This window comes from Artemia sp. Qi Xiang Cuo, chromosome 8 (genome assembly GCF_049724085.1).
Source record: "Artemia sp. Qi Xiang Cuo chromosome 8, ASM4972408v1, whole genome shotgun sequence".
Lineage (NCBI taxonomy): Eukaryota > Metazoa > Arthropoda > Branchiopoda > Anostraca > Artemiidae > Artemia > Artemia sp. Qi Xiang Cuo.
The window spans coordinates 62,605,527-62,631,637 of record NC_142801.1 but is presented as its reverse complement, the minus strand read 5'-3'; the positions used below and the strand labels follow the sequence as shown (position 1 = coordinate 62,631,637).

The following is a 26,111-nucleotide window of genomic DNA, read 5'->3' as shown; positions in this document are numbered from 1 at the left end:
CATAGCGTGGGTGTGATTTTTTTACTTCAATTTTTTCTTTAGATTTCGATTTGTCTCCTTTTTTTTAGAAAAATATTGTTCACCGGGATATTAAGCTTGGAAATTTGATCTTTGATTGTCGTTCAAAAGAAGTTACAATTATGAACTTTTGCTTAGGGAAACACTTAGCAAGCGACAGGGAACTCCTAATGGACAAAAGGGGCTCACCAGCCTACGTGTCCCCAGATATTTTAAGTGCAAAACCATACAAAGGTAAGCTTCTTTATATTTCCCTTTCTGAACATAGTTATAATTTGATCGGTTGTTTATTATCCTGTGAAGCAATGCTGTCTCTGGTGAATCCTTGTCTGTTCTGTGGACTAACCGCTACCGCAGCTGATAATCTTGGGAATTAGTTTGCTTGGCTTTTAAAAAGACATTATCTCACCTGAGACAACATTGCTTGAGAAGATCTTGAACATGTAGTTGATGGTTCAACAGCTCTTCTTCTGTTTTTTGGTTGTAAAGATTAACAAGTCGGTAATCTGATATGTAAGACATTTGATTTAATAAATTTGGTTGTAAATCCGAAATACAAATGGTACTAAAGTAGTACCAAATGTATTTAAGGTACTTAATACATGGGTACTAGAGTACCCGTAAGTTACACTTAACAAAAAACAAACTGTACGATTATCTATAATCAAGTACAAACACAAGGGTTGAGGGTTGGCAGTCAAGAATTGAGGACACTTGAGCCAGGAGCTAAAACCGAAGCTATTTTTAGTATTTAAGTAGTATTTAAATAATTATTTATTATTATTTATATATTATTATTATTTATTATTATTATTTATATATTATGCATATATCATATATAATTATTTATATATTATTTAATTCTAAGTATGCTCTGCTAATCAATATAAGTATTTGCTACGGTGGTCATTAAGGAAATTTCTATATTTTGCTACTCTGGTGTGAAGCCCCCCCCCCCCCCGAAATGTTTGTCTGACTCGTAAAAACGTAATAAAGATGGATATAAAAAAATTTTGTATGCGGTTTCTGTTTTTTTTTGTGTTAACCCCCCCTCCTCCCCCCCCCCAATTTTTTTTTTAGTAAAACACCCTCCGAATAAAATCCTGGGTACGGCCTTGTCCCCATTCTTAATTAAATAGTATTAGTATTTAAATAATTATACGCAAATGACAAAAGCAACATTATAGAAGGTTTTGAGTTGCAAAAGGTCTAAAATTTGGTGGTTGTGAAATCTAATAAAAATTGTTCTTTCTCGTATATTCTTTCTACCATGTAAAAAAAAAAAAAAAAAAAAAAAAAAAAATATTTGCCTGTGCTTTTAGGGGTTTATTTTCTATAAAATTCAACGAGTAGATTTTTTGGTATTCTGTTTACCAAGGATTCTAGGACAGTTTTTTATACTCCTAGGACTTTTTTTAGTGTTTAAAGTTTTTCTCTCATTTTTCTTTTGTTTTTAGGCCGTTCGTCAAAATATCTTTAATACAAGAAATTTACCGCTTATGAATCATATACAGATCAGGGAACCTGCTGAAGGCTCTCTAGATTTTTTTCCTAGAACACGCATCGAAAGAACCCGCATTTCTTTTCCAAAAACACAAAAACAAGTCAAAATGAAAACTAATAATTAAGAAGGCATTGGAATAATGCGGAGTGATAAAAAAATATGAATAAATGTTTGTGTAGGTTGTAAATATGAGTAAATGTTTATGTTTATGTAGGTAAACATTTATACATATACATTCGGTTGTAGGTTCTTTTCAATTGTTTTTCTTTATTTCAGGAAAGCCGTCGGATATGTGGGCGTTAGGGGTCGTTTTGTATACAATGCTGTTTGGTCAGTTTCCATTCTGCGAATCCGCCCCACAAGAGCTGTTCCGGAAAATTAGAGCTGCAGATTATGTCATTCCGAGGTAGCTATCAACTTACTTATTGACACACTTATTCACTTTGGCATATTGCGTACAAAATAATAGTATATATATTTTTTGGCTTATTTAAGTAATACCTGTAGGAAAACAATATACCGAATACCGAATAATTACCTTTTTTACCGAATAATTACCTTATTTTACCGAATAATTACCCTTTTTACCGAATAATTACCTTTTTTACCGAATAATTACCTTTAACATATTATTGTACATATATTTTGACTTAGGTAATTAGTAATTGATTTCTTGTAACTTATTTTTTATAACTTACTTTTTTTATATAACACATTAATAAGTTATAAGTTAAGACGTGCTATGAGGTGTTTCATTGGATGGGTCGGTAAAGCCAAATTGCCTTGTTCAAGTGCTTCTCTTTGCATATTACTAAAATAAGAAAACAGTTTTTTTTTCACCGAATAATTACTTTTAACACATTATTATACGTATATTGTGACTTATGTAATTAATACCTTATTTTTATAGCTTATTTTATTATAGCTTATTTTGTAAACTATTTATACAACAAGCAATAACTTATAAGCTACGACGCGTAGGAGTTGTTTTGCAGATTCTCTTATTCCGACTTAACTATCAACTTACCTATTGACACAGTGATTCACTTTTGGCGTAATAAAACATATAAAATAAGTACGAAAATTTTCGGTTATACTTACATTGCAGAAAATCTGACAAAAATATATAACATATATAAATATATAAACAGATATATATAACAACCTTGCCGGAGGAAGGGGGTTAAAAATCATATTTTTTTCCGAGGTTAGATTTTCTGCTTCTTTCTACTTTCCACTTTTTAGGAAAAGTTTTCCTAAAGACAACAGCATAAACACCTAGGTATCATGAACTACTAAATTAGTGTATAATATTTATTAACAAGTTCTTGTAACCCCCAAAGTCCCCTAGAGAAAGGCTTCATTCCCTTAAACCCTTTTCCCCAGCGTTTGTAACCTGACTCGTACATTGGTCTTAAAAATGCAGCTTAAAAAACCTCACGCCTAACAAAAACGTACTTTGGTACCCCCCCCCCCCTGAAACAAAAATGCCTTTGCCCCTCCCCCATCCTCCCGAAAAAATCCTGGATTTGGAATCTTTGAGGCACTCTTAATGGCCCATCTCTGGAGCTTAAATCAAAAAATTATGGTGATTATCCCCTGTGGGAAAGAGACTTAATTTAAATGATAAATATAAGATTATCAACTAGGGCCCGATCGATATGGATTTTTGGGTCTGATACCGATATATCGGTAGCGTACCGATACGATACCGATATAATTTGCCCATAAATTCTCCTCCTCCGAAAAAAAAACCTTACCTTAAGTTTAAACCCTCCATTCTCTGCCCATATTTATACTCATGTGTTTCTTCCTGGTCTGTTACACACCTATGAACAGCCTCAATACTTCACTTGGATTCCGAAAGCTAAAGTTTTAAATTTGGAGAAGGGATTCAAAGAATTTATCGACAAAATCGTCCAGCATGCCGACAAATGCGGAAACACAAGCTAAATTTCGAAGATAAATTTTCAAAGGCGTTGACACGTGGCGGTGACACCTTGGAACTCCCCCTCCCCACCTTAAAACACCCTCTCTCCCCCTTAGCTATGGATCTGTCACCCACGCAAGGGAACAACCATTAAACAAAATGTATGTTTGATTGTATTCTTTTTAGTTGTTTTGGTAGATGATGTACGTTCTTGAAGTCACCATACATTTAGAATTGACGATATATCGTCAATATATAAATGTATTATATATTGAACGATATATCGTTCATTGTATATCGTAACATTGTATATCGATATATCGTAACAATGAACGATATATCGTTCATTGTCAAACAATGGGAGTCTTGTAAATATAAGGTTGTCAACCATTAGGAGTTTTATAAATATAATATTGTCAAACGATGGGAATCTTATAGATATAACTTTGTCAACCAATGGGAAAAGCCAATGGGAGTCTCTTATTAGTCGTAAGTCTCGGTGAAGATCTAACTTTTTAAGATCCTACAAAAATAAACAACGAAAAATTACGTAGGAAAACAGTTATGTTAGAATTCTAACATAACTGTTAATTAGAATAACTGTTAGTTAGTTAATAATGTTAGAATTTTTGCTCTTTTGCTATGCATTATGCTCAAGACAACGAAAAATATATTTTATTCGTTCATTTTATATGCGAAAAATAAATGAAAAGTCTTGTGTTTGTACAGATTTGTTCTTTTAATAAATAATAATAATAAAGGGACAAAATTATAATTCAAATGTTTCCTTCAAAAATGCTCAGAGGTTCAATCCACAAGGGATAAGTTGAGTAATGAACATTTTAGATTAAGGAGTTTAGAAATAACGTTTACAGATTTTGGAGGTGTTTGTTTAGTTCGAATGAACTAGGAACGAAATTCAATCAGGTCACTCGTAACTACACAAGAGGAGTTCAGTCGCTCAGATACTATCGATTTTATCCACTTTTTATACATTCAAAAATTAAGAACTTGATTGATGTTGGATTTATGCGGGTCTTATCTAGAGGGTTGTTCCCTAAGGATAAATACCCCAAAGTAAGAGAACAAAATTAATTTCTGATAATTTATTTAGTTTATTTATTTTATTTAGTTAGATAATTAATTTCCAATAGACAATTTAGTGTAGCGACAATTTTGCTAAGTTCTTTAGTAACTTTAATTATTTTCCAGTTTAGGGATGATTTTGAGGTCTTTAAGTTGGAATTAAGGCAGGGCATTTCCCCCAAGATTTAACCTCTACTCGTTTTCACCTACCTATGTCCCCTTCTTTTTAATACAGTGGTATTTGTGGGCCTGACCTCGAACAACAACTAAAGAAATCTTTCTCAATATCCAACCCATTTCTGAAGAAAAAAGTGTGAGTTACGTCCTTTGGTTTCAGGAACTTTGCAAAACTTTGCAACGGCGCCAGATTTTAAACTGCTTAAACAAAAAAGGATATTTTATAATTAAAGGCTTCTAAAGGATAGATAATTTGAGAGAAACTTTCCAGGAACAGCTGAATACTAAACTTGAGAGTTTAAAATTTGATAATGTGGAAGATGGTTGGAATAATTTTAGAAAAACAATTTGTGAAGTTGCTGAAGGTGTCTTAAGGAAGAAGGCCAGGACTGCAGCTAAGAATATTAATGAAAAAGCTTTATGATTAACAGAAAGGATAAGGGATTTGTACAAGAATTATCTGAGTGATAAATGATATGAAAACAAAAAGAATGTAAAGAAAGTGGAAAAAGCATTAAAATATGAATTAAGGAGGTCTGAAGTGGAGACCATGGATAAAATTGCTGAAGATCTGGAAGAAGCAGCTAGACGGCATATTAGTAAAATATTGCACTGGCGTTACAATAAATTGACAGCGAGTGGTCAATTCGGATCTGACCCAGTTAAAGATAGGATCTGGATTATAATTAGTTACAAAGAAACAGTTAAAGAGAGATGGGTAGAACGTTTTGAGAATTTGCTAAGCCGAGATAGAGTTGCAGGAAAATATATAGAGGAAAATGAAAAAGTTTGTAATACTTTCGAGGTGAAGGAATATCTATTTTGTGAGTGATATCCAGCAACAATAATAACAGGATTAAAAAATAATAAGGAGGCAGGTGGTGATTGTGTGGTAAAAGTGTTTCCTTAGTGTGATGGATCTGAAGTTAGAAACAAGCTACTGAAAAATAAAAATTTGATTTTTTAAAAAGAGGGAGTACCTAAAGATTTTAGGAACATTTTTATTAAGCCACTTCATAAGAGAGGTGATAAAAGCGAGTGCGGTAATTATCGAGTCATTAGTCTGTTCTCTGTAGGTATTAAATTACTCAGTAATATGATACTTTTGAAACTGAGAGATATCGTTCACAAAGTTTTAAGAGAAGTACAGTGCGGTTTTAGAAAAGGTAGAGAATGTGTCGACCAAATTTCACTCTTAGGTGAATAATTGAGAAGTGCCTGAGCTGTCAAACACCTGATCATCAGTTTTATAGATTATGAGCAGGCGTTCGATTGTGTTGATAGAAGAGCTTTAGTAAAGGTTTTATCCTTTTACGGTATACCAGACAAAGACATTAAAGTGATTAGTGCTAGGTATAGAAGCTACAGTGATGAAAACGGTCAAATATGGCTCTGAAGCATGGGCGCTCCAAAAAGTGGATGAAGATTTGCTATATGTTTTCCAGAGAAATTGATTAAGGATTGTTCTGGGTACCCGACTGACTGACCGTTTTTCAAACTATTGGCAATACCAACAATGTGGTACAATACCGCTTTCTAGGGGTACAAGAAAATAAAGGTTGAGATGGCTACGGCAAGTTGCGCGGATGAAGAATGATAGATCGCCGAAGGTTGTTCTTTACGGCCAACCGCGTTGGGATACAAGGAAAGCAGTTTGTCCTCGTCTGGGGTGGGAGGACGTCATAAAGTAAGATGTAAAGGAAATGCGAACTTCCTGGGAGGGTGTAAAGAGAGAAGCTTTGAATAGGTTGGAATGGAGGAGGAGCGTGCGTAGCTGTTCTGGCCTCTGGCGGCTTAGTACTGCGTTGAGTTTTTAGTAGTAGTAAAGGATAGACAATTTAGTTTCACGATAGTTTTACCTAATTTTTACTTTAAAAATAAAAACTCAATTGCTTCTTTAAGTTCTTTAGTAGCTTCAGTTATTTTCCAGTTTAGGGGCGATTTGAGGTCTTTAAGTTGATTTAACCTCCAGTCCTTTTCACCTACCTATGTCTCCTTCCTTTCAATGCGGGTGGTATTTGTGGACCCTACCTCCAACAACAACTAAATAAATTTTTTTCAATTTCCAAGTCATTTCTGAAAAAAAAGTGTGAGGTATGTCCTTTGGTTTCATTCACAGTCCTGAAAAAAAAACTTTGCCACTGCATTAGATTTTGAATTCCTTCAACAAAAACAGTTCTTTCATTTTCCTTTCCAAATTCCGTTTCATGGCTGCCATAAATAAGCCAACATAACTGATGCCATACGTTAAAAATACATATTATCAAATGTAACTGCTGAATACACCTTGAATCAAATCTTATACTGTACTGAAGAAACAGAGAGACGAAGATCGTGAAGAGACGTTAATATTCCTCCAAGTTCGCTTTAATTTAAAAGCCATATCGCTCATATTCCTCGGAACATGAGCGGACATCCTCGGAATAGGATGGGTCAGTATAAAAAATCCGTTTTTTAAAGATTCCATTACTCTTGGCACGAATCGCTCAGTATTTACGATTCGTTCAGTTCGCTGGCATTAATTGTTGGATCATTGCCAACTGACTTTCTTTTTTTTCAGAGAGGGAAGGAAAATGGTTCTTTTTTTACTTCTTTTACGTTTTTAATGTGTAAGGAGGTAAGGAGGACATCCTCCTTACCTAAAGAAACACCTAAGCACAGTTTAACACATAATCAAACACAAACAAATCCGGTTTTTTATGATTGATAAGTTAAAATTCGATGCTAGAAGATTTCCTTTGTTTTTTTCACTTGAAAATACCGATGAATGTTTTTTAAGCGTAATTCTTTATATTTTCGTCTTCTACCAGCTATCAGATTTTAGTAAGCATATATGTTAAGCTACCAAGCTGTTTTCCGTGGAAATGTTAGATGCACAAACCTGAATTATTATAAGGAATGGATGAGATAGAATTTACCATTTTCGGAAGCCTATAAGAAAATCAAGTAACTAAAATATGTTAATTCACATGAATATGTATAAATCACATATCAACATAAATTCGCCTGGAGGAATGTAAACATATTCCACACTCGTATATACTCCGTCCGTCCATCCATCTTCTAGTCTAAAAGGATGATTAAATGATGAGAAGATGATAAATTTGCCTAGGAACATATTCACATAAATTTGTCCTGGGTATATGCACATACTCCTTATTATATTCCATACATATTCCATCCATCCATCAACATCATAGTCTAAAAGAAAAACCTCATCAGAATTCGTAAATCCTGAAAAAAACTTCTTCTTCTTTGATAAAAAATCCTGAAAAAAATTCTGAAAGTCTTCGATCGAGAGGGCAATGCGTATTTGGGGGCAATTCACCCGACGCTTCTCGTGTTTTTGCTCCAGGTTTCTCCTGGTCTCCATTTAAAGCTGGGTTGACTCTGGCTGAGCCTACAAAGTCACACAATTGACCCTCGACTGAACCAAAAAAACAGTGACACCAGGACTCGACCTCCTATCCTCAGGATTGTAAGCCTCGCGCGCTAACCACTCGAAATCCTCGTAAATCCTGAGGGGGATCATAAATTAGCCCAGGGACAAATTCATAAAAATTTGCCTTGGGGTATATACTAATGCTCCATGTTTTATACCCACCCATCCACATCCCAGTCTAGGAGAAAAACTAGTCTCATCGAAATATGTAAATCCCGAGCAGGACCAGTAATTTATCTAGGGTCATATGCAAATAAGTTTATCCTTAGGTATATGCACATACTCCATATTCCAAACCCATAAGTACTCTATCCTTCCACCCATGCCCAAGTCTAGAAAAAAGAGGAGAAGATTCAAGAAAAAAGAGTCTAGAATGTTCGTAACTTTGTGGTTTGATCCCACTTTCTAGGGGAATAATGAAAAAAAATTGATATGGTTTGATTGTGTTTTACTAATGTGTGATGGAAGGTTATAAAACTGCGCTTTTTTGCAATATAGTTGACGTTAAACAAAAAGTAGGGCATCCCCGAAGGGGTAAGAAGAAGTTATAATAACAGATTTAACGCAGGATAGAACTTCATGAAAGGAAGCAAGATAATGAGGCTCTGAAAAGTTGGAGTGAAAGGGGGAGTGGGTTCATCTCTGGTAGCCTTTTGCATTTGGTGCTGGGGTGAATTTCCAGTAGTAGTATTGCATTACGTCTACGATTACAACATATGGCAGATACATTCCATACTGCAATCATCGTGCAGTTTTTACAGTACCTGAGCTTACCCTGACCATCCATAAATTGACTGCGTTAAATTTGTTTGATTTCTTTTCAGTGAAAGTAACGTATCTGAGAATGCGTGCGATTTGGTTCGTGGCCTTTTGACTTATGATCCGTGCTACCGCCTAACCGCAGGTCAAGCCAAGGAAAAGACATGGTCGGTGATTCTATCGTGGCGAAAATTGTCAACATCAATGGAAGCAATGCTTTATCAGGTATTATTTCAGTATATAGGTACATGCACGGAAGGGGGGGGGGTGATATTTCAGTTTCTTTCTCCCTAAAATCTCGGAGTTTTCACGGTTTCCCGAAAACAAATTCTTTGGGAGGCATATCCTGGTTATATGGCTGTCAACGCTGTTTATGCTTTTATGCGTTTCTGGGGGAGGGATACTTTGTGATTATAAATGGTTAGGTTTGCCTGTCTACAATTTGAACTTCTTTATTGCTTGAAAGATTGGTAGCCTAGAATTTTTATAACAATTTTTGACGAGATTTTGTTAGCGTTTTTCTTGGGGAGGGGTCAAAAAAGGGATCCGTTTTTCCTCCATTATTTTTTTGAGGGTGAGTCATTTGGATCTATCCAACTTTGTTATAAACACCGTAAAGGTTATTTTTATGGACAGCGGTAACTATGGTTTATTTTCATATTTATTTCTCTATCTCGTCATCTCTCTTTATTCTACTATCTCGTTCCAAAAAATTTCTAAACAAAGCTACAAAATTAGTGAATGATGTAAGGATATATAAGAAATGATGTGGAAACTCATAGAATGACAAGCTAATGGAAAAACAGACCAATGGAAACGATTTTTAAATAAAAGCTGTAATTAGTAATTAGTGTAATTAGTAGCCACCCCAGGTGGTATTTAGATAATTTCGAAGACCACACTGCCTTTCCATGACGATAAATAAAAGTTGAGAAGTACCAGTTGATACTTCTCTAAGATTAGCGTATTAATCCCTTAGAGGACTTAAAGACAAATACAACACCCAGAGATGGTTTTAGGGGGGCTACAGAGGGGGCACTTGCCCCTGGTGCAGAAAGTTTAAGGCAGCAAAATGTCAAATTAATAATCTAACGGTTGTAATCATTTTATAATTTTGAAACCTAATTTTAATTAAAATAAAGTAGAGGGCACAGTTAATGAATGAAAATAATTGATAAATTGTTATTAATTAAATAATAAAAAAAATTAGAACATAATTAATAATGATAATTAAAGTAATAAAAATTAAATAATTAAAATAATAAGTTAGAATGAATAAGGAAATCAAATATTAATTAATTAATAGACTGAAAATAATTTACTTAATAAGTGAAAATTTTGTAAAAAGTTTGGCCTGAAACTTTGGTGAGAAACAGGGGGGGGGGGGGATGGTAATCAATTTTTAGCCTAGGGCACAAGAGAGTCCAGATCCACTCCTGACATCATCTGGACCACTTTGGGATTAAAAAAACGTCAGGCACCACACCCCTCTACTGCAATCCCTAATAATACAGCAGGGTTGTAAACAGGGTTGTAGACCCTTTTAAACAATTTTGAGTCATTATTTTCGGTAGTCCGATCAAGTATCAACCAGTGGCGTAAAAACTAATAAAAAACAATTTGATATAGGTTGATTATGAAATAATCTAACATTCAATTTATAAGTGAGGCTAGGGTGTATTTGTTGTGACATCCAGCCTCGATGCGCCATAATTCTAATTGATCCCCTTTTCAACTGTTTTGCTCTCAACTGCTGCAGCAGTTGTCATATTAAGTAAAAAATAAAACTTAGGGGGTCATGGCATTTATTTGAAATAAAGAGGAAAATGCGGGTTAATCATGATATTTTCTATAACTTGTTTGGCGCCGAATGTCTATGCCAAGGCCCCACTCCCTTGACTTTAGCCCTTAAAAATTTTAATTCTTACGGATAAAAGGAAATTCTTTTTATTTTTAGAAAATTTGAAGATGATTTGTTTTTTGGATTTAATTTTATTTCTTTATCAAAATGTTTAATTTTAGATATTTTAGGTAGTGCCCGACTTGGAGACTTCAGAGGAGGAATTGATGCTGGTAAAAGATGCAGAAAAGGCGGTTGAAGAAGAACCTTTTGAAAATTTCACCGGAGAATTATTAGATGTATGTTTAACTTATTTTTAGTTTTACTTCTATAAGATAGAAAAATCAATTTTGTTCAAACTTCTTAATCCGCAGGGCTTGTGTACTTATGTTTAACACGTGTACGTCTTGATTCTTTGTTTTTTTCCTTTCTTTTAGTATTTTTCCATAATACTTCTTTTCTTTTATTTCTTTCTTCTCTGTAATTCGTTTCTTTCTATTCTATAACTCTTTTCATAGCAAGCTCTTTAATCTATATTTTTGTGGATTTTTTTAGAAGTTTTTGCATTAAATAGCAGTTGAAGAAAAGCCACCAGGGAATGGTTTGGAAATAAAAAGTTTAAACGAGGCGTGCTCTTTTATTCCCCTTTTCTATTTCTATTTCCTTTTATTCCTCTTTCCTCCGCACTCTTTTATTCCATTTTTATTTTTTTTATAATAAAAAGTTTAAATGTGGCCTACTCTTTTATTCCTTTTTTCCATTTTCTTTTATTTCTCTTTCCTCTGTGCTCTTTTTATTCCATTTTCATTCTTTTGGAAATAAAAAGTTTAAACGAGGTGTGCTCTTTTATTCCTTTTTTCCATTTCCGTATCTTTTTATTCCTCTTTCCTCTGCACTCTTTTATTCCATTTTCATTTTTTTTTTAATAAAAAGTATAAACGAGACGCGCTCTTTTATTCCTCTTTTCTATTCCCATTTCCTTTTATTCCTCTTTCCTCCGTGCTCTTTTAATTCCATTTTTTATAATAAAAAGCTTAAATGAGGCCTATTCTTTTATTCCTTATTTCTATTTCCATTTATTCCTCTTTCCTCCCGCTCTTTTTATTCCATGTTAATTTTTTTTAAATAGAAAGTTTAAACGAGGCGTGGTCTTTTATTCCTCTTTTCCTTTTCTATTTTCCTTTATTCTTTTTTCATCCGCACTCTTTTTAGTCCTTTTTTATTCTTTTATAATAAAAAGTGTAAACGAGGCGTGTTCTTTTATTCCTCCTTTCCATATCTATTTCCCTTTATTCTTTTTTCCTCCGCTTTTTTATTCCACTTTAATTTTTGTTTATAATAAAAAGCTTAAACGAGGTGCACTCTTTTATTCATAGGGTTCATGGAGTATTTAAGCAATTTTAGGGCATTGTTAACAGTTGAGGAACGTTTGAAAAAATTTCCAGGGAAATTGCTTTGTGTACGTTTTGTTTCCCAATATTTCTTTTTAAATTTTTATATTATCTAAGAAATTTTTACTTTGCGAGTTCTTTAATCCATGTGGTGAGTTTATTGTAAGAAAAAACTTCTTGAAGATAAGTCTTTTTCTTATTCGGCTAAGGTTTATGCTAAAGATGTCGTATGGTTTTAGCTTAATTACACATATCCCGTTAAGCTAAGTAAAGTTTTAAAGTGTTGTGTTTTATAAATTTTTTTTCTTTTTTTTTCTTTTTTCTACACTTTAAATTCATCCTTCCAGTCTTTTGGTTTTTCAAAAGTGCGCCATTTTTTCTCAATTTTGATTTCGGCCTTTGAGCTCAAAGTTTTCAGCCTTTTAAGCTTTTATGTATTTTACAATATGCCAGGCATTGTGTGTGATCTCCGAACCTCCCCTAAAAAATTACGACTATTACCCGAATTCCCTGTAATTGCTATATAATCTGCTCTTATAGGAATGAGACAAGTAAGTATTTATGATAGATTTTAGATACTTTTCAGAAACTATGAAACGTCACCAATGAAATGTCAACCACGTTTCTTTTTTTTCAACTTGGCGCCCGCCACTGCCAATTACCGCATAAATTTGCATAAAAATCTTTCCATAAAAATTTAGTTTCTGATTTTTCCTCATTCTTTAAGATATATGTGGTTATGTAAGTTCCCAATTAACCAGTTCGAGCAATCAAATTGTCACTGTCCTTGGTACGTAAAAGCCGTATGACGCATGTCCTCATTTCTTTCTGCTGTTTTTTTTTTATTAGTGTTGCTAGAAAAGGGATTAAGTCACTATTCTAAATGCCAACACCAGTTTCTAAATTTGTCACCTTTCAAAAAGTTTTAGTTCACCAGGATCACATTTATCATCTTCAGAATTATATATATATATATATATATATATATATATATATATATATATATATATATATATATATATATATATATATATATATATATATATATATATATATATATATATATATATATATATATATATATATATATATATATATATATATATATATATATATATATATATATATATATATATATATATATATATATTGAATAATTAATATACTATTGATATATTAATCAAACAGCTCCTGGTAACGAACTGAAGAGACGACCCGACTTAATAGGAACCGAAACTCTAAAAAAGGAATTTTGATGCCAATAGAAACATCAAAAGAATTCGCTTTTCATGCTGATTTTAAATATATAAGTTTCATTACTTTTAGTCTTACCCTTCAAAAGTTACGAAAATTTGCCTGATTTTTGAAAAAAGGGGGAAACACACCCTAAAATATATAGAATCTTAATGAAAATCATACCATCAAATTCAGCGTATCAGAGAACCTTACTGTAGAGGCTTTACTGTAAATGTGGAATTTTGTATTTTTTGCCAAAAGAAAGATCACGGATGCGTGTTCATTGGTTTGTTTGTTTAGTCTTTTCCCCAGGGGGTGATCATATCGAACCAGTGGTCCTAGAATGTCGCGAGAGGGCTCATTTGAACGGAAATTAAAACTTCTAGTGCCTTTTTTAATTAAAAAACAAAGTTTTATTAAAATAAAATACTTTATTATGGAAATTCCACTAAAAACTGCATTTTTATTGCCTATCTTGATGATTGCCAGCTATCCTAACCACTAGTATGCTTACCGTTGTACCATCGGAAACTTATGAAAAATAAAATACATATAAGACATGATAATAAATTCGTTAATCATAGGCAGCGCAAAGTAAAGACCGATGTTGGCACAATGTATTATTTAGTATTATTTTTTTGATCGGTCTTAGACCAGGGCACTTCGGAAAGGGCTCATTCGGTTGGAAATTGGAATGCCTTGTGCCCTTTTTAATAGTCGAAAGTGATTGGAAGGCAACTAACACCCCTTCTACGCCCACCATTTCCCCAAACACATCCAATCAAAGTTTTGAGATTTTGTAAAAAAAAATACCATTTTGTTCAACGTAAATGAAAGATCACGAAAGTATGTCTTTGAAGAGGACACCCCCCCCCCACAGCCCTCAGGTCAAGGGTTGTAATTTATACCCTGGGGGTATATAAGCTTTTTATTGAAAGCGTTGTCGTAGAAACTTCAAAAAGGGCTTATTCAATTGGAAATTCAAAGGGCTAGTGCCCTTTTTAATAGTCGAAAGCGATTGAAGGGCAACTAACCCCCCCTCTCACACCCACCATTTCCCAAAACATGTCTAATTAAAATTTTGAGATAGCCATTTTGTTCAACGTAGTTGAAAGTTCTGGAAATTAGGTCATTGAGGAGGACACTCCCCCCCACAGTCCCAAGGGCAAGGGTTGAAATTTATACCCTGGGGGCATATAAGGTTTTTATATAAAGCGTTGTCTTAAAAACTTCAAAAAGCGCTCATTCAATTGGAAATTGAAATGACTAGTGCCCTTTTTAATAGTTGAAAGTGATTGGAGAGCAACTAACCCCCCCCCCCTCTCACGCCCACCGTTTCCCCGAACACATGCAATCAAAATTTTGAGATATCCATTTGGTTCAACGCAGTCGTAAGTTTTGGAAATTAGGTCTTTGAGGATGAGAACCCCCTTAGAACCCTCAGCGCAAGGGTTGTACGTTATGCCCTGGGGGCACATAAGGTTTTTATAGAAAGTGTTGTCGTAGAAACTTCAAAAGGGGCTCATTTGATTTGAAATTGACAGGGCTTGTGCCCTTTTTAATAGTCGAAAGTGATTGGAGGGCAGCTAACCCTCCTCTCACGCTCACCATTTTCCCAAACACATCCAATCATAATGTTGAGATATCCATTTTGTTCAATGCAGTTGAATGTTTGTTCAACGTAGTTTAAAACTTTAAAACGAGTGAAACTTAAACTGAATATGCAAATCAAGCTTGAAACGAACAAAAATCACTGCCAGCAAGAGTTTGGGTATGACCTCCTTCTCTCACTGTAAAAGTCTAAAACCTACTGCGTCATTGGCGCTTTGCTGAAAACCAATTTTATGACAAATATTTTCTTTTGTACATAATGTTGAAGATAAACATTAAAATCATATTAAAAATTTGAAGTGACGAACTTTCATAGGTTAATATCATTATAAATCAAATACTTGGGTTTATCTACTAGATCTTTTTAAGGTTTTTGAAGACGAACTTAGTTTACCTACAAACAAGTGTTTGGATACTGCCTCCTTTCCTAACTGTAAATAAAAACCAAAAGCCTACTGCGTCATTGGCGCTTAACTGAAAACGAATTATATTACAAATATTTTCTTTTCCAGTTCTTACAGCATTGAAAATAAAAATAAAATTACAGTGAAATAAATTCTTGAACTGATGGGTCTTTCAGCAATTAATATCATTATACATCAAATATTCAGTTTGATGTTTGTTTATACTTTCCAACACTGTTCAAGTCGCATTTTTCCCAACACTGTTCAGGTTTTAGACTTTTACAGTGAGAGAAGGAGGTTATACCCAAACTCTTGTTTGTAGTGATTTTTGTTCGTTTCAAGCTTGATTTGCATATTCAATTTAGGTTTCACTCGTTTTAAGTTTTATTTATTAATTTACATTAATATCTATTGTATGTCTGTATGCAATGATTGTTTATTTAATTTCTGTTCGTTTTAAGTTTCATTTATGCTTCAATAGGAAAATATTTTTTTCGTTTTAAGCTTGATTTTCATATTTAATCTAAGCATTACTCGCTTTAAGATCCATTTATTCATTTATATTATTACTTGTCGTATGTTTTTGCTATGATTGTATATTTAATTTCTGGTCGTTTTGAATTTTAATTTTAAAAGGTATTTTTATCTGCTGAGCTTAATTTTAAAATGGCCTTTACTTTTCTTTGAAAAAATTATTTTTCTGAAAGTTTTTTTTTTAATTAATTTTTGTTAGTTTTTGATTGCCAGAAATTTGAAGTTTTTAAATATTCCTTATTCAAAATCCAACTTAAAAAAAAAATCAAATATTCATCAAAGTATCAAAACTGGTATCAAAGTAACAATATCAGAGTGAAAAATGAGTTTGTGTCAACCTCGGAGTTTTTATTATCTGATGTTTGAACTATTTTTAATAAAATTACTATCTCAAAATTTTTATCGGATAGGGTTGGGGAAAAAGGGTGTGAGGGGAATAATTAAGCTTCGGTCTCTTTTGACTCTTTAAAAGTGAACTAGAACTTTCTGTTTTCAATCAAATGAGCCCTCTCTGAAGTTTATACGAGTATTCCTTCTATAAGAACCATATATATCCTCAGAGTATAACTTACAACGCGTGTCCCTGGGGGGTTGTGTCGACCCTGGAGTTTTAATATCTGATGGTTGAACTATTATTGACAAAATGGTCATCTCAAATTTTTATTGGATTGGTTTATCCATCCAATAAACCCAAAGGCGTGGAGGGCGGGAGGGTCTAGTTGCCCTCTGATCTTTTTTCACTTTGAGAAAATGAACTACAACTTTTAATTTCCATTCAAATGAACCCTCTCTGAAGTTTATACGAGTATCCTTTTCATAAGAACCACATACGGCCCCAGGATATGCCCCCCAGATACAAATTACAAGAACGACCCCCAGACCCTGGTATGCCTTGCTAACACCAGAGTTTTTGTTATCTGGCCTTCAGAATATCTTTAACATAATGATTAACTCAAAACCGGTCTTTGATGCCTTTTTAACGTACAGGGGGGGGGATAGTTACCCCCCGATCTCTTTTTACCCTTAAAAAGTGAACAATAACTTTCCATTAGCCCTCTTCGAAATTTATGCGAGCATCCCTTCCATAAGAACTAAATATGCTCCTAGAGCATTACTCAGAACGTCTACCTCCGGGCCCTGGCGGGTCGCGTCGACACAGGAATTTTTCTTATCTGACCTTTGAACTATTTTTAATGAAATGGCTATTATAAAAATTTTGTCGGATGGGCTTTGGGAAAAAAGGGTGGGTGGGGGGGGCTAGTTGCCCTCGAATATCTTTTGACTCTTGAAAATTGAACTAGAACTTTCAATTTCCAATCAAATGAGCCCCCTCTGAAGTTTAAACGAGCATCCCTTTCATAAGAACCACATAAGGCCCCAGGACATAACTTACAATGCCTGCCCCCGGGCCCTGGGGGTGATCTGTCGACACCGGAATTTTTATTATCTAACCTTTGAACTATTTTGAAAAAATGGCTTTCTCAAAGTTCTTATCGGATGAGTTTGAGGAAAATAGAGTGTGGAGAGGGGGGCTAGTTGCCCTCCGATCGCTTTTGACCCTTAAAAAGTGAACGAGAACTTTCAATTTCCAATCATATGAGCCCTCCGAAGTTTATACGAGCATACCTTCCATAAGAACCATATATGCCCCCAGAGCAATACTTACAACGCCTGCCCCGGACCCTGGGGGGAGTGTCGACACAGGAGTTTTTTTATCTGTTATTTGAACTAATTTCAACGAAATGGTCTTATGTATAAAAGTTTTTTCTATATGACTTGTAAACTATTTTTAACAAAGTAGATGCCTCAAATTTTTATCAGATGTATTTGGGAAAAAGGGCTTGGGGGCCAGTTGCCCTCCGATCACTTTCCACTCTTAAAAAGGTCACTAGAACTCTCGATTTCAAATCGAATGAGCCCCCTTGGAAGTTTATACGACGACCCCTTCTATATGAAGTGCCTCTGGGAGAAAAAGAAATGGAGTGTGGAGGGAGGCTAGCTGCCCTCCAATCACTGTTGACTCTTAAAAAGTGAATTACAACTTTCAATTTGCAATCAAATGAGCCCTCTAGGAAGTTTATACGAGCATTCCTTCCATAACAACCATATATGCTCCCAGGGCATAACTTACAACGCCTACCTTCGGGCTCTGGGGGGCTGTGTCGACACCGCAGTTTTTTGTTATCAGAACTTTGAACTATTTTTAACAAAATATCTATCTCAAAATTTTTATATGGTGCATATAGGGCGTGGAGGAGGGAGGGGAATAGTTGCCCTCCGGTCTCTTTTGACTCTTAAAAAGGGAACAAGAACTTTCAATTTCCAGTCAAATGAGCCCTCTTCGAAGTATATACGAGCATCCCTTCCATAAGAACTATATATGCTCCTAGAGCATTACTCAGAACCCCTAACTCCGGGCCCTGGCGGGTTGCGTCGACACAGGAATTTTTCTTATCTGACCTATGAACTATTTTTAATGAAATGGCTATTATAAAAATTTTATCGGATGGACATGGGGAAAAAAGGGTGTATTGGGGGGGGCTAGGGGCCGTCGGATATCTATTGGCTCTTGGAATGTGATCTAGGGTCTTCAATTTCTACGCAAGTAAATCCTCCTTCTAGTCTATGCGAGTTAATCTTTCATAAGAACTATATACGCTCACTGGATAACACTTGCAGTACCTTACCCCCGGGCCCTGGGGGGGTTTTTGTTATCCAGTTTTTGAACAATTTCCAAAAAACTGGCTATCTCAAAATTTATAGCGGATAGGTTTGGGGAAAAAAGAGCGTGGGGGGGGGGGCTAGTTGCCTTTAACTCTTTTGTCTCTTAAAAAGTGTACTAGAGCTTTCAATTTCCAATCAAATGAGCATTCTATGAAGTTAGAACGCCTTCCCCTGGGCCCTGGGGGGTTGTATTGACACCGGATTTTTCTTATCCGACCTTTGAACTATTTTTAACAAAATGTCTATCCTAAAGTTTTCGTCAGATGGGTTTTGAAAAAGAAGGTGGGGGGGCTAACTGCCCTCAGATCTCTTTTGACTATTAAAAAGTGAGCTCGAACTTTCAATTTCCAATCAAATGAGCCCTATCTGAAGTTTGTACGAGCATCCCTTTCATACGAACCATATATGCCCCAGGGTTTAACTTACAACGCCTGCCCTTGGGCCCTGAGGAGTTGTGACGACACCTGAGTTTTGTTATCTGATTTGAGCAATTTTTAACTTAATGGCTATCTCAAAATTTTTATTGGATGCATTCGGGAAAACAGGGGCGTGGGGGGGCTATTTGCCCTCCAATCTCTTTTGACTCTAAAAAACTGAACTAGAAATTTCAATTTCCAATCAAATGAGCACTCTCTGAAGATTTTACGCGTATCCTCTCCATAAGAACATATATTCTCCCAGGACATAACTTACAACGCCTATCCTCGGTCCCTTGGGGAATCTGTCTACCCTAGATTTTTCTTTATTTGGTCTTATAGCTATTTAAAAAAACTATTTCAAAGTTCTTTTGGGATTGATTTGAGGAAAAAGGTCGTGGCGGAGGGGGGGGCTTGGTGCCCTCCAATCTCTTTTGACTCTTAAAATGTGAACTCGAACTTTCGATTTCCCATCATATGAGCCCTCTTTGAAGTTAATACGAGCATCCCTTCCATAAGACCCATATATTCCCCCAGGGCATAACTTACAACGCCTGCGCCCGGGCCCTGGGGGGTTGTGTCGACACTGGAATTTTTGTTATATTTTCTTTGAACTATTTTTAACAAAATAGCTATCTTAAAATTTTTATTGGATGCATTTGGGAAAAAAGCGTTTTTTTTTGGGGGGGGGGGAAGCTGGGTACCCTCCAATATCTTTAGACGCTTAAAAAGTGAAATGGAACTTTCAATTTCCAATCAAATGAACCCTCACTGAAGTTTATGCGAGCATTCCTTCCGTAAGAACCATATATGCCCCCAGGGCATAACTTATAACCCTTGCCCCTGAAGACTGTGGGGGGAGTGTGGGGGGCGGGACTCTTTTGGGTTTCATTTATTTATTGTTACTGATTTGTGGTAGTTGTATGCTTGATAGATTATTTGATTCTATTTTTATTCATTTTTGGTTTAATGGAGTTCTTTATTTTTTTGAATAACTTATTTTGTGGAAAAAGTTTGTTTTAATTAATTTCTGTTAGAAGACTCGGGGAAATGTTGGGCGTGGAAGGGGTGTCAGTTGCCTTAGAATACCTTTCGACTATTAAAAAGGGAACCAGCCATTTAAACTTCCAATCGAATGAGCCCTTTCTGAAGTTTCTACGACAACGCTGTCTATACGAAACCTTATATGCCCCCAGGGCATAACTTACAGCCCTTGCCCTGAGGGCTGTGAGGGGGGGTTGTCACCCTCAAAGACCTAATATCCAGAACCTAAAACTACGTTGAATAAAATGGCTATCTCAAAATTTTGATTGGATTGGGGAAAAGGTAGGCTTGAGAGGGGGGTTAGTTGCCCTCCAATCACTTTCGACTATTTAAAAGGGCACTAGCCCCTTGAATTTCCAATCGAAGAACCCTTTTTTGAAGTTTCTACGACAACGCCTTCTATAAAAACGTTATATGCCCCCAGGGCATAACTTACAACCCTTAATCTGAAGGCTGTGGGGGAGTGTCCTCCTCAAAAACATAATTTCTATCTGGAAATCAACTACGCTGAACAAAATGGCTATCTCAAAATTTTGATTGGATGTGTTTGGGGAAATGGTGGGCCTGGAAGGAGTGTTATTTGCCTTTCAATCACTTTCGACTATTAAATAGGGCACAAGCCACTCCAATTTCCAATTGAATGAGCCGTTTTTGAAGTTTCCACGACAACTTCTTCGATACGAAGTGCCCTGCTCTAAAGGAAAAAATAATAAATAATACATTGTGCCAACATCGTTCTTATATGCCCCCAGGGCATAACTTAAAACCCTTGCCCTGAGGGTTGTGGGGGAATGTCTTCCTCAAAAACACATTTTCTGTCTGGAAGTCAACTACGCTGAACAAAATGGTTATCTCAAAAATTTTGATTGGATGTGTTTGGGGGAATGATGGGCGTGGGGGGTAGGGGGTTAGTTGCCCTCCAATCACTTTCGACTATTAAAAAGGGCACTAGAGCTCTCGATTTCCAATCGAATGAGCACCTTTTGAAGTTTCTACGACGACCCCTTTGATATGAAGTGCCTTTGGAAAAAAATAATATAAAACATTGGAGCCGTATGGCCTTTACTATAGGCAACGCTATAGCGTTGCCTCTGATTATTTATTTTAATATTTTAGTTATTATAGGCTAGAGTTTGTTCCTTATTATAAACCCGGATAAGTCCATAATTTGTTCTTTAGCATAAACTTCATTAATAAGAAATTTTAATATATCCTACTTGGTCTAGTGGTTGGGATAGCTGGCTCTCACCCAGTTGGCTCGTTTTCGATTCCCAGTATGTGAAATTTTTACTTTTGATGATTTCTTAAGGAATATAATTAAAATAAGCATGTATCTAATGATTTCTTTTATTACTTCAGTTATTATGAGCTGAAGTAATAAAAGTGAAGTAATAAAAAAATGGCAGTTTGTTCCTTATTGTAATTATTAGTTCTTTAATGTATATTGTAACTATCACTGACACTCGGATGTATATCACTTATACAGAAACCTGATTACAAACAGGAAAAAGCCTATGGCTTTTTCTTCTTTGGAATAGTAAGAGACGATCCTCAAAGAATCAGGCAGCTAACTAAGTCCATAATTTTTTCTTCAACGTAAACTTCATTAAAGAAATATTTAAATATATTGCACATAGTCTATTGGTCAGGATAGCTGGCTCTCACCCATTTGGTTCGAGTTTGATTCCCGGTAAGGAAAATTTTACTTATGATGATTTCTTAAGGAAAATAATTAAAATAATCAGCTATATAATGAGTCCTTTTTTTACCTCAGTATATATGGGGTACAGTTCGTTCCTTAATGTAAAAACCCTGATACAGATGAAACTTACATAATCAGTATTTATAATGAACTATATCGATTCTTTATGTGACATCATCTATATAATGATTTCTTATAATACTTCAGTTACAATGGGTTGCAGATCGTTCCTTAATGTAAAATTTTTTTGTTAAAATCCCCCAAAAATTGTTCTTTACTTAGGCAGTGCTATAACTAAAGAACGATGTTGGCACAATGTATTACTTATTATTTTTTTTCGGTTTTATACCAGGGCACTTCGTATCGAAGGAGTTGTCGTAGAAACTTCGAAAAAGGCTCATTTGATCGGAAGTTGGAGTAGTTTGTGCCCTTTTTAATAGTCGAAAGTGATTGGAAGGCAACTAACACCCCTTCCACGCCCACCATTTCCCCAAACACATCCAATAAAAATTTTGAGATAGCCATTTTGGTCAACTTAGTTGATTTCCAGATAGAAATTATGTTTTTGAGGAGGACACTCTCCCCACAGCCCTCGGGGCAAGAGTTGTAAGTTATGCCCTGGGGGGATACAAGGTTCTTATAGAATGCTTTGTCGTAGAAACTTCAAAAAGGGCTCATTCGATTGGAAATTCAAAGGGCTAGTGCCCTTTTTAATAGTCGAAAGTGATTGGAGGGCAACTAACCTTTCACGCCCATCATTTCCCCAAACCAATCAAAATTTTGAGATAGCCATTTTGTTCAACGTAGTTGAAAATTCTGGAAATTAGGTCTTTGAGGATGATATCCCCCCAAAGTCCTTAGGGCAAGGATTGTAAGTTATGCTCTAGAGGCATTTGAGGTTTTTATAGAAAGCGTTGTCGTAGAAACTTCAAAAAAGGCTCATTTGATTGGAAATTGAAATGGCTAGTGCCCTTTTTAATAGTCGAAAGTAATTGGAAGGTAGCTAACACCCCTTCCACGCCCACTATTTCCCCAAACACATCCAATCAAAATTTTGAGATACCCATTTTGTTCAACGCAGTTGAAAGTTCTGGAAATTATATCTTTGAGCAGGACACTTGCCCAACAGTCTTCAGGGCAAGGGTTATAAGTTATGTCCTGCGGGCATATCAGATTTTTATTGAAAGCTTTGTCGTAGAAACTTCAGAAATGGCTCATTCGATTGGAATTTCAAAGGGCTAGTGCTATTTTTAATAGTTGAAAGTGATTTTAGGGCAACTAACCCCCCTCTCACGCCCAATTTTTCCCGAAACACATCCAATCAAAATTTTTAGATAGCCATTTTGTTCAACGTAGTTTAAAGTTTTGGAAATTATGTCTTTAAGGATGACACCCCCCCCCCTCCAAAGCCCTCAGGGCAAGGTTTGTCAGGCGTGCCCTGGGGGCATATAAGTTTTTATAGGAAGCGATGTTGTAGAAACTTCAAAAAGGGCTCATTCGATAGGAAATTGAAAGGGCTAGTGACCTTTTTAATAGTCGAAAGTGATTGAAGGGCAACTAACCCCCCTTTCACGCCCACCATTTCCCCAAAATTTTGATATATCCATTTTGTTCAACGTAGTTGAAAGTTCTGGAAATTAGGTCTTTGAGGACGATAAGCCCCTCAGTCCCCTGAGGGCAAGGATTGTAAGTTATGCCCTGGGGACCTATAAGGTTTTTATAGACAATTTTGTCGTAGAAACTTCAAAAAGGAATCATTTGACTGGGAATTGAAAGGGCTAGTGCCTTTTTTAATAGTCGAAAGTGAATGTAGAGCAACTTCCCCCCCCCCCTCTCACGCCCACCATTTCCCCAAACACATCCAATCAAAGTTTAGAGATAGCCATTTTGTTCAACGTAGTTGAAAGTTCTGGAAATTATGTATTTGAGGATGACAAACCCCCCAGAGCCCCCAGGGCAATGGTTTTAAGTTATGGCCTGGCAGCTTATAAGGTTTTTATAGATAGCGTTGTCTCAGAAGGTTCAAAAGCCTACCTTTTCCCCAAATACATCCAATCAAAATTTTGAGATAGCCATTTTGTTCAACGTAGTTGAGAATTCTGGGAATTAAGTCTTTGAGGATGACAACCCCCCTCATAGCCCTCAGGGCAAGGGTTCAAATTATACCCTGGGGGTATATGAGGTTATTATAGAAAGCGTTGTCGTAGAAACTTCAAAAAGGGCTCATTTGATTAGAAATTGAAATGGTTACTGCCCATTTTAATAGTCGAATGTGATTGGAAGGAAACTAACACCCATTCCATGCCCACTATTTCCCCAAACACATCCAACCAAAATTTTGAGATAATGATTTTGTTCAACGCAGTTGAAAGTTTTGCAAATTATGTCTTTGAGAAGGACACTCCCCCCACAGTCTTCAGGCCAAGGATTATAAGTTATCTCCTAGGGGCATATAAGGTTTTTATTGAAATCTTTGTCATAGAAACTTGAAAAAGGGCTTCCATTTCCAATCGAATGGATTGGAAATTAAAAGAGCTAGTGCCCTATTTAATAGTCGAAAGTGATTGTAGGTCAACGAAACCCCCTCTTCCGCACACCTATTCCCCAAAGACATCGAATCAAAATTTTTAGATAGCCATTTTGTTCAACGTAGTTGAAAGTTTTGGAAATTAGGGCTTTGAGGAGGATACCCACCCCACAGCCCTCAGGGCAAGGGTCGTAAGTTTTGCCCAGGGTCATATAAAGTTTTTATAGAAAGCGTTATCGTATAAACTTCAAAAAGGGCTCATTCGATTGGAAATTGAAATGACTAGTGTCCTTTTTAATAGTTGAAAATGATTGGAGGGCAACTAACCCCCTCTCACGCTCACCATTTCCCCAAACACGTACAATCACAATTTTGAGATAACCATTTTTTTCAACGTAGTTGAAAGTTCTGGAAATTATGTTTTTGAGGATGACAACCCCCCCCCCCCGAAGCCCTCAGGGCAAGGGCTGTAATTTATGCCCTGGGGGCATATAATGTTTTTATAGAAAGCGATGTTGTAGAGACTTCAAAAAGGGCTCATTCGATTGGAAATGGGAAGGGCTAGTGCCCTTTTTAATAGTCGAAAGTGAGTGAAGGGCAACTAGCCCACCTCTCACGTCCACAATTTTCCCAAATACATCCAATCAAAGCTTTGAGATAGACATTTTGTTGAACGTAGTTGAAAGTTCTTGAAATTAGGTCTTTGAGGATGACAACCCCCCCCCCTTTCCACAGCCCTCAGGGCTAAGGTTGTAGGCTAAGTTATGCCCTGGGGACATATAATGTTTTTATAGAAAGCGTTTTCGTACGAATTTCAAAAAAGGCTCGATCGATTGGAAACTGAAAGGGATATTGCCCTTTTTAATAGTTGAAAGCATTCGGAGGGAGAATCCCCCCCCCCACGCCCATCGTTTCTCCAGACGTTTCCAATCACCATTTTGATATGGCCATTTTGTTCAACGTCGTTGAAAGGTCTGGTAATTATGTCTTTGAGGATGACAGCCCTCCCCCCATAGCCCTCAGGACAATGGTCATAAGTTATGCCCTTGGGGCATATTAGTTTTTTATAGAAAGTTTTGTCTTAGAAGCTTCAAAAAGGGCGCATTTGATTGGAAATTGAGAAGAATAGTACTTTTTTATTAGTAGAAAGTGATCAAAGGGGTAAATGCCCCCTCCCCACGCCAATAATTTCCCCAAACACTTCCAATCAAAATTTTGAGATATCCATTTTTTTCAGTGTATCAGAACAGTCCGGAAATTAGGTCTTTGACGATAACAAAACCCCCACCCCTCACGGTAAGGGTTGTAAGTTATGCCCTATAAGGCTTTTATAGAAAGTATGGTTATATAAACTTCGGAGGGGTCTCATTGGATTGGTAATCAGACGCTCTAGTGTTCTTATTGAGAGTCAAAGTGATCAGACGGTAGCTACCCCCCCCCCCCCTCCAACCCCTACACACACACACGTCGTATTGTTCCCAAAATGCATCTAATAGAAAAGAGATTTGGGGCAAGGGTTGTAAGTTGTGCCCAGGGGGTATTTTATGTTTTCATGAAAGGGATGGTTGTTTGGCTTTAGAAGAGGCTCAGTCTTTCTCCTGGAAAAAGACTATGTCAATATAAAACAAACAGAAATTAATTAAAAAAAACGTTCTCAACAAAATAAGTTTTTTAAAAAAATTAAAGAATTCCATTAAACCAAAATGAAATAAAAATAGAATCAAATATCCAAGAATATAACTACCACAAATCAGTATCAATCAATA

The 26,111-nt window shown here is 35.8% G+C and overlaps 1 protein-coding gene across 1 annotated transcript in view; it reads left to right on the top strand.

The window, feature by feature from the left end:
- Positions 1-26,111, top strand: part of LOC148949676 (serine/threonine-protein kinase 40-like) — a 111,223-nt gene that overhangs the window by 40,722 nt on the left and 44,390 nt on the right. Inside the window, exons 6-9 of the mRNA XM_089092754.1 lie at positions 69-252; positions 1,799-1,928; positions 8,982-9,141; positions 10,948-11,055. Of these exons, the coding sequence (XP_088948880.1) occupies positions 69-252; positions 1,799-1,928; positions 8,982-9,141; positions 10,948-11,055 (582 nt within the window). The remainder of the gene's footprint in view (positions 1-68; positions 253-1,798; positions 1,929-8,981; positions 9,142-10,947; positions 11,056-26,111) is intronic.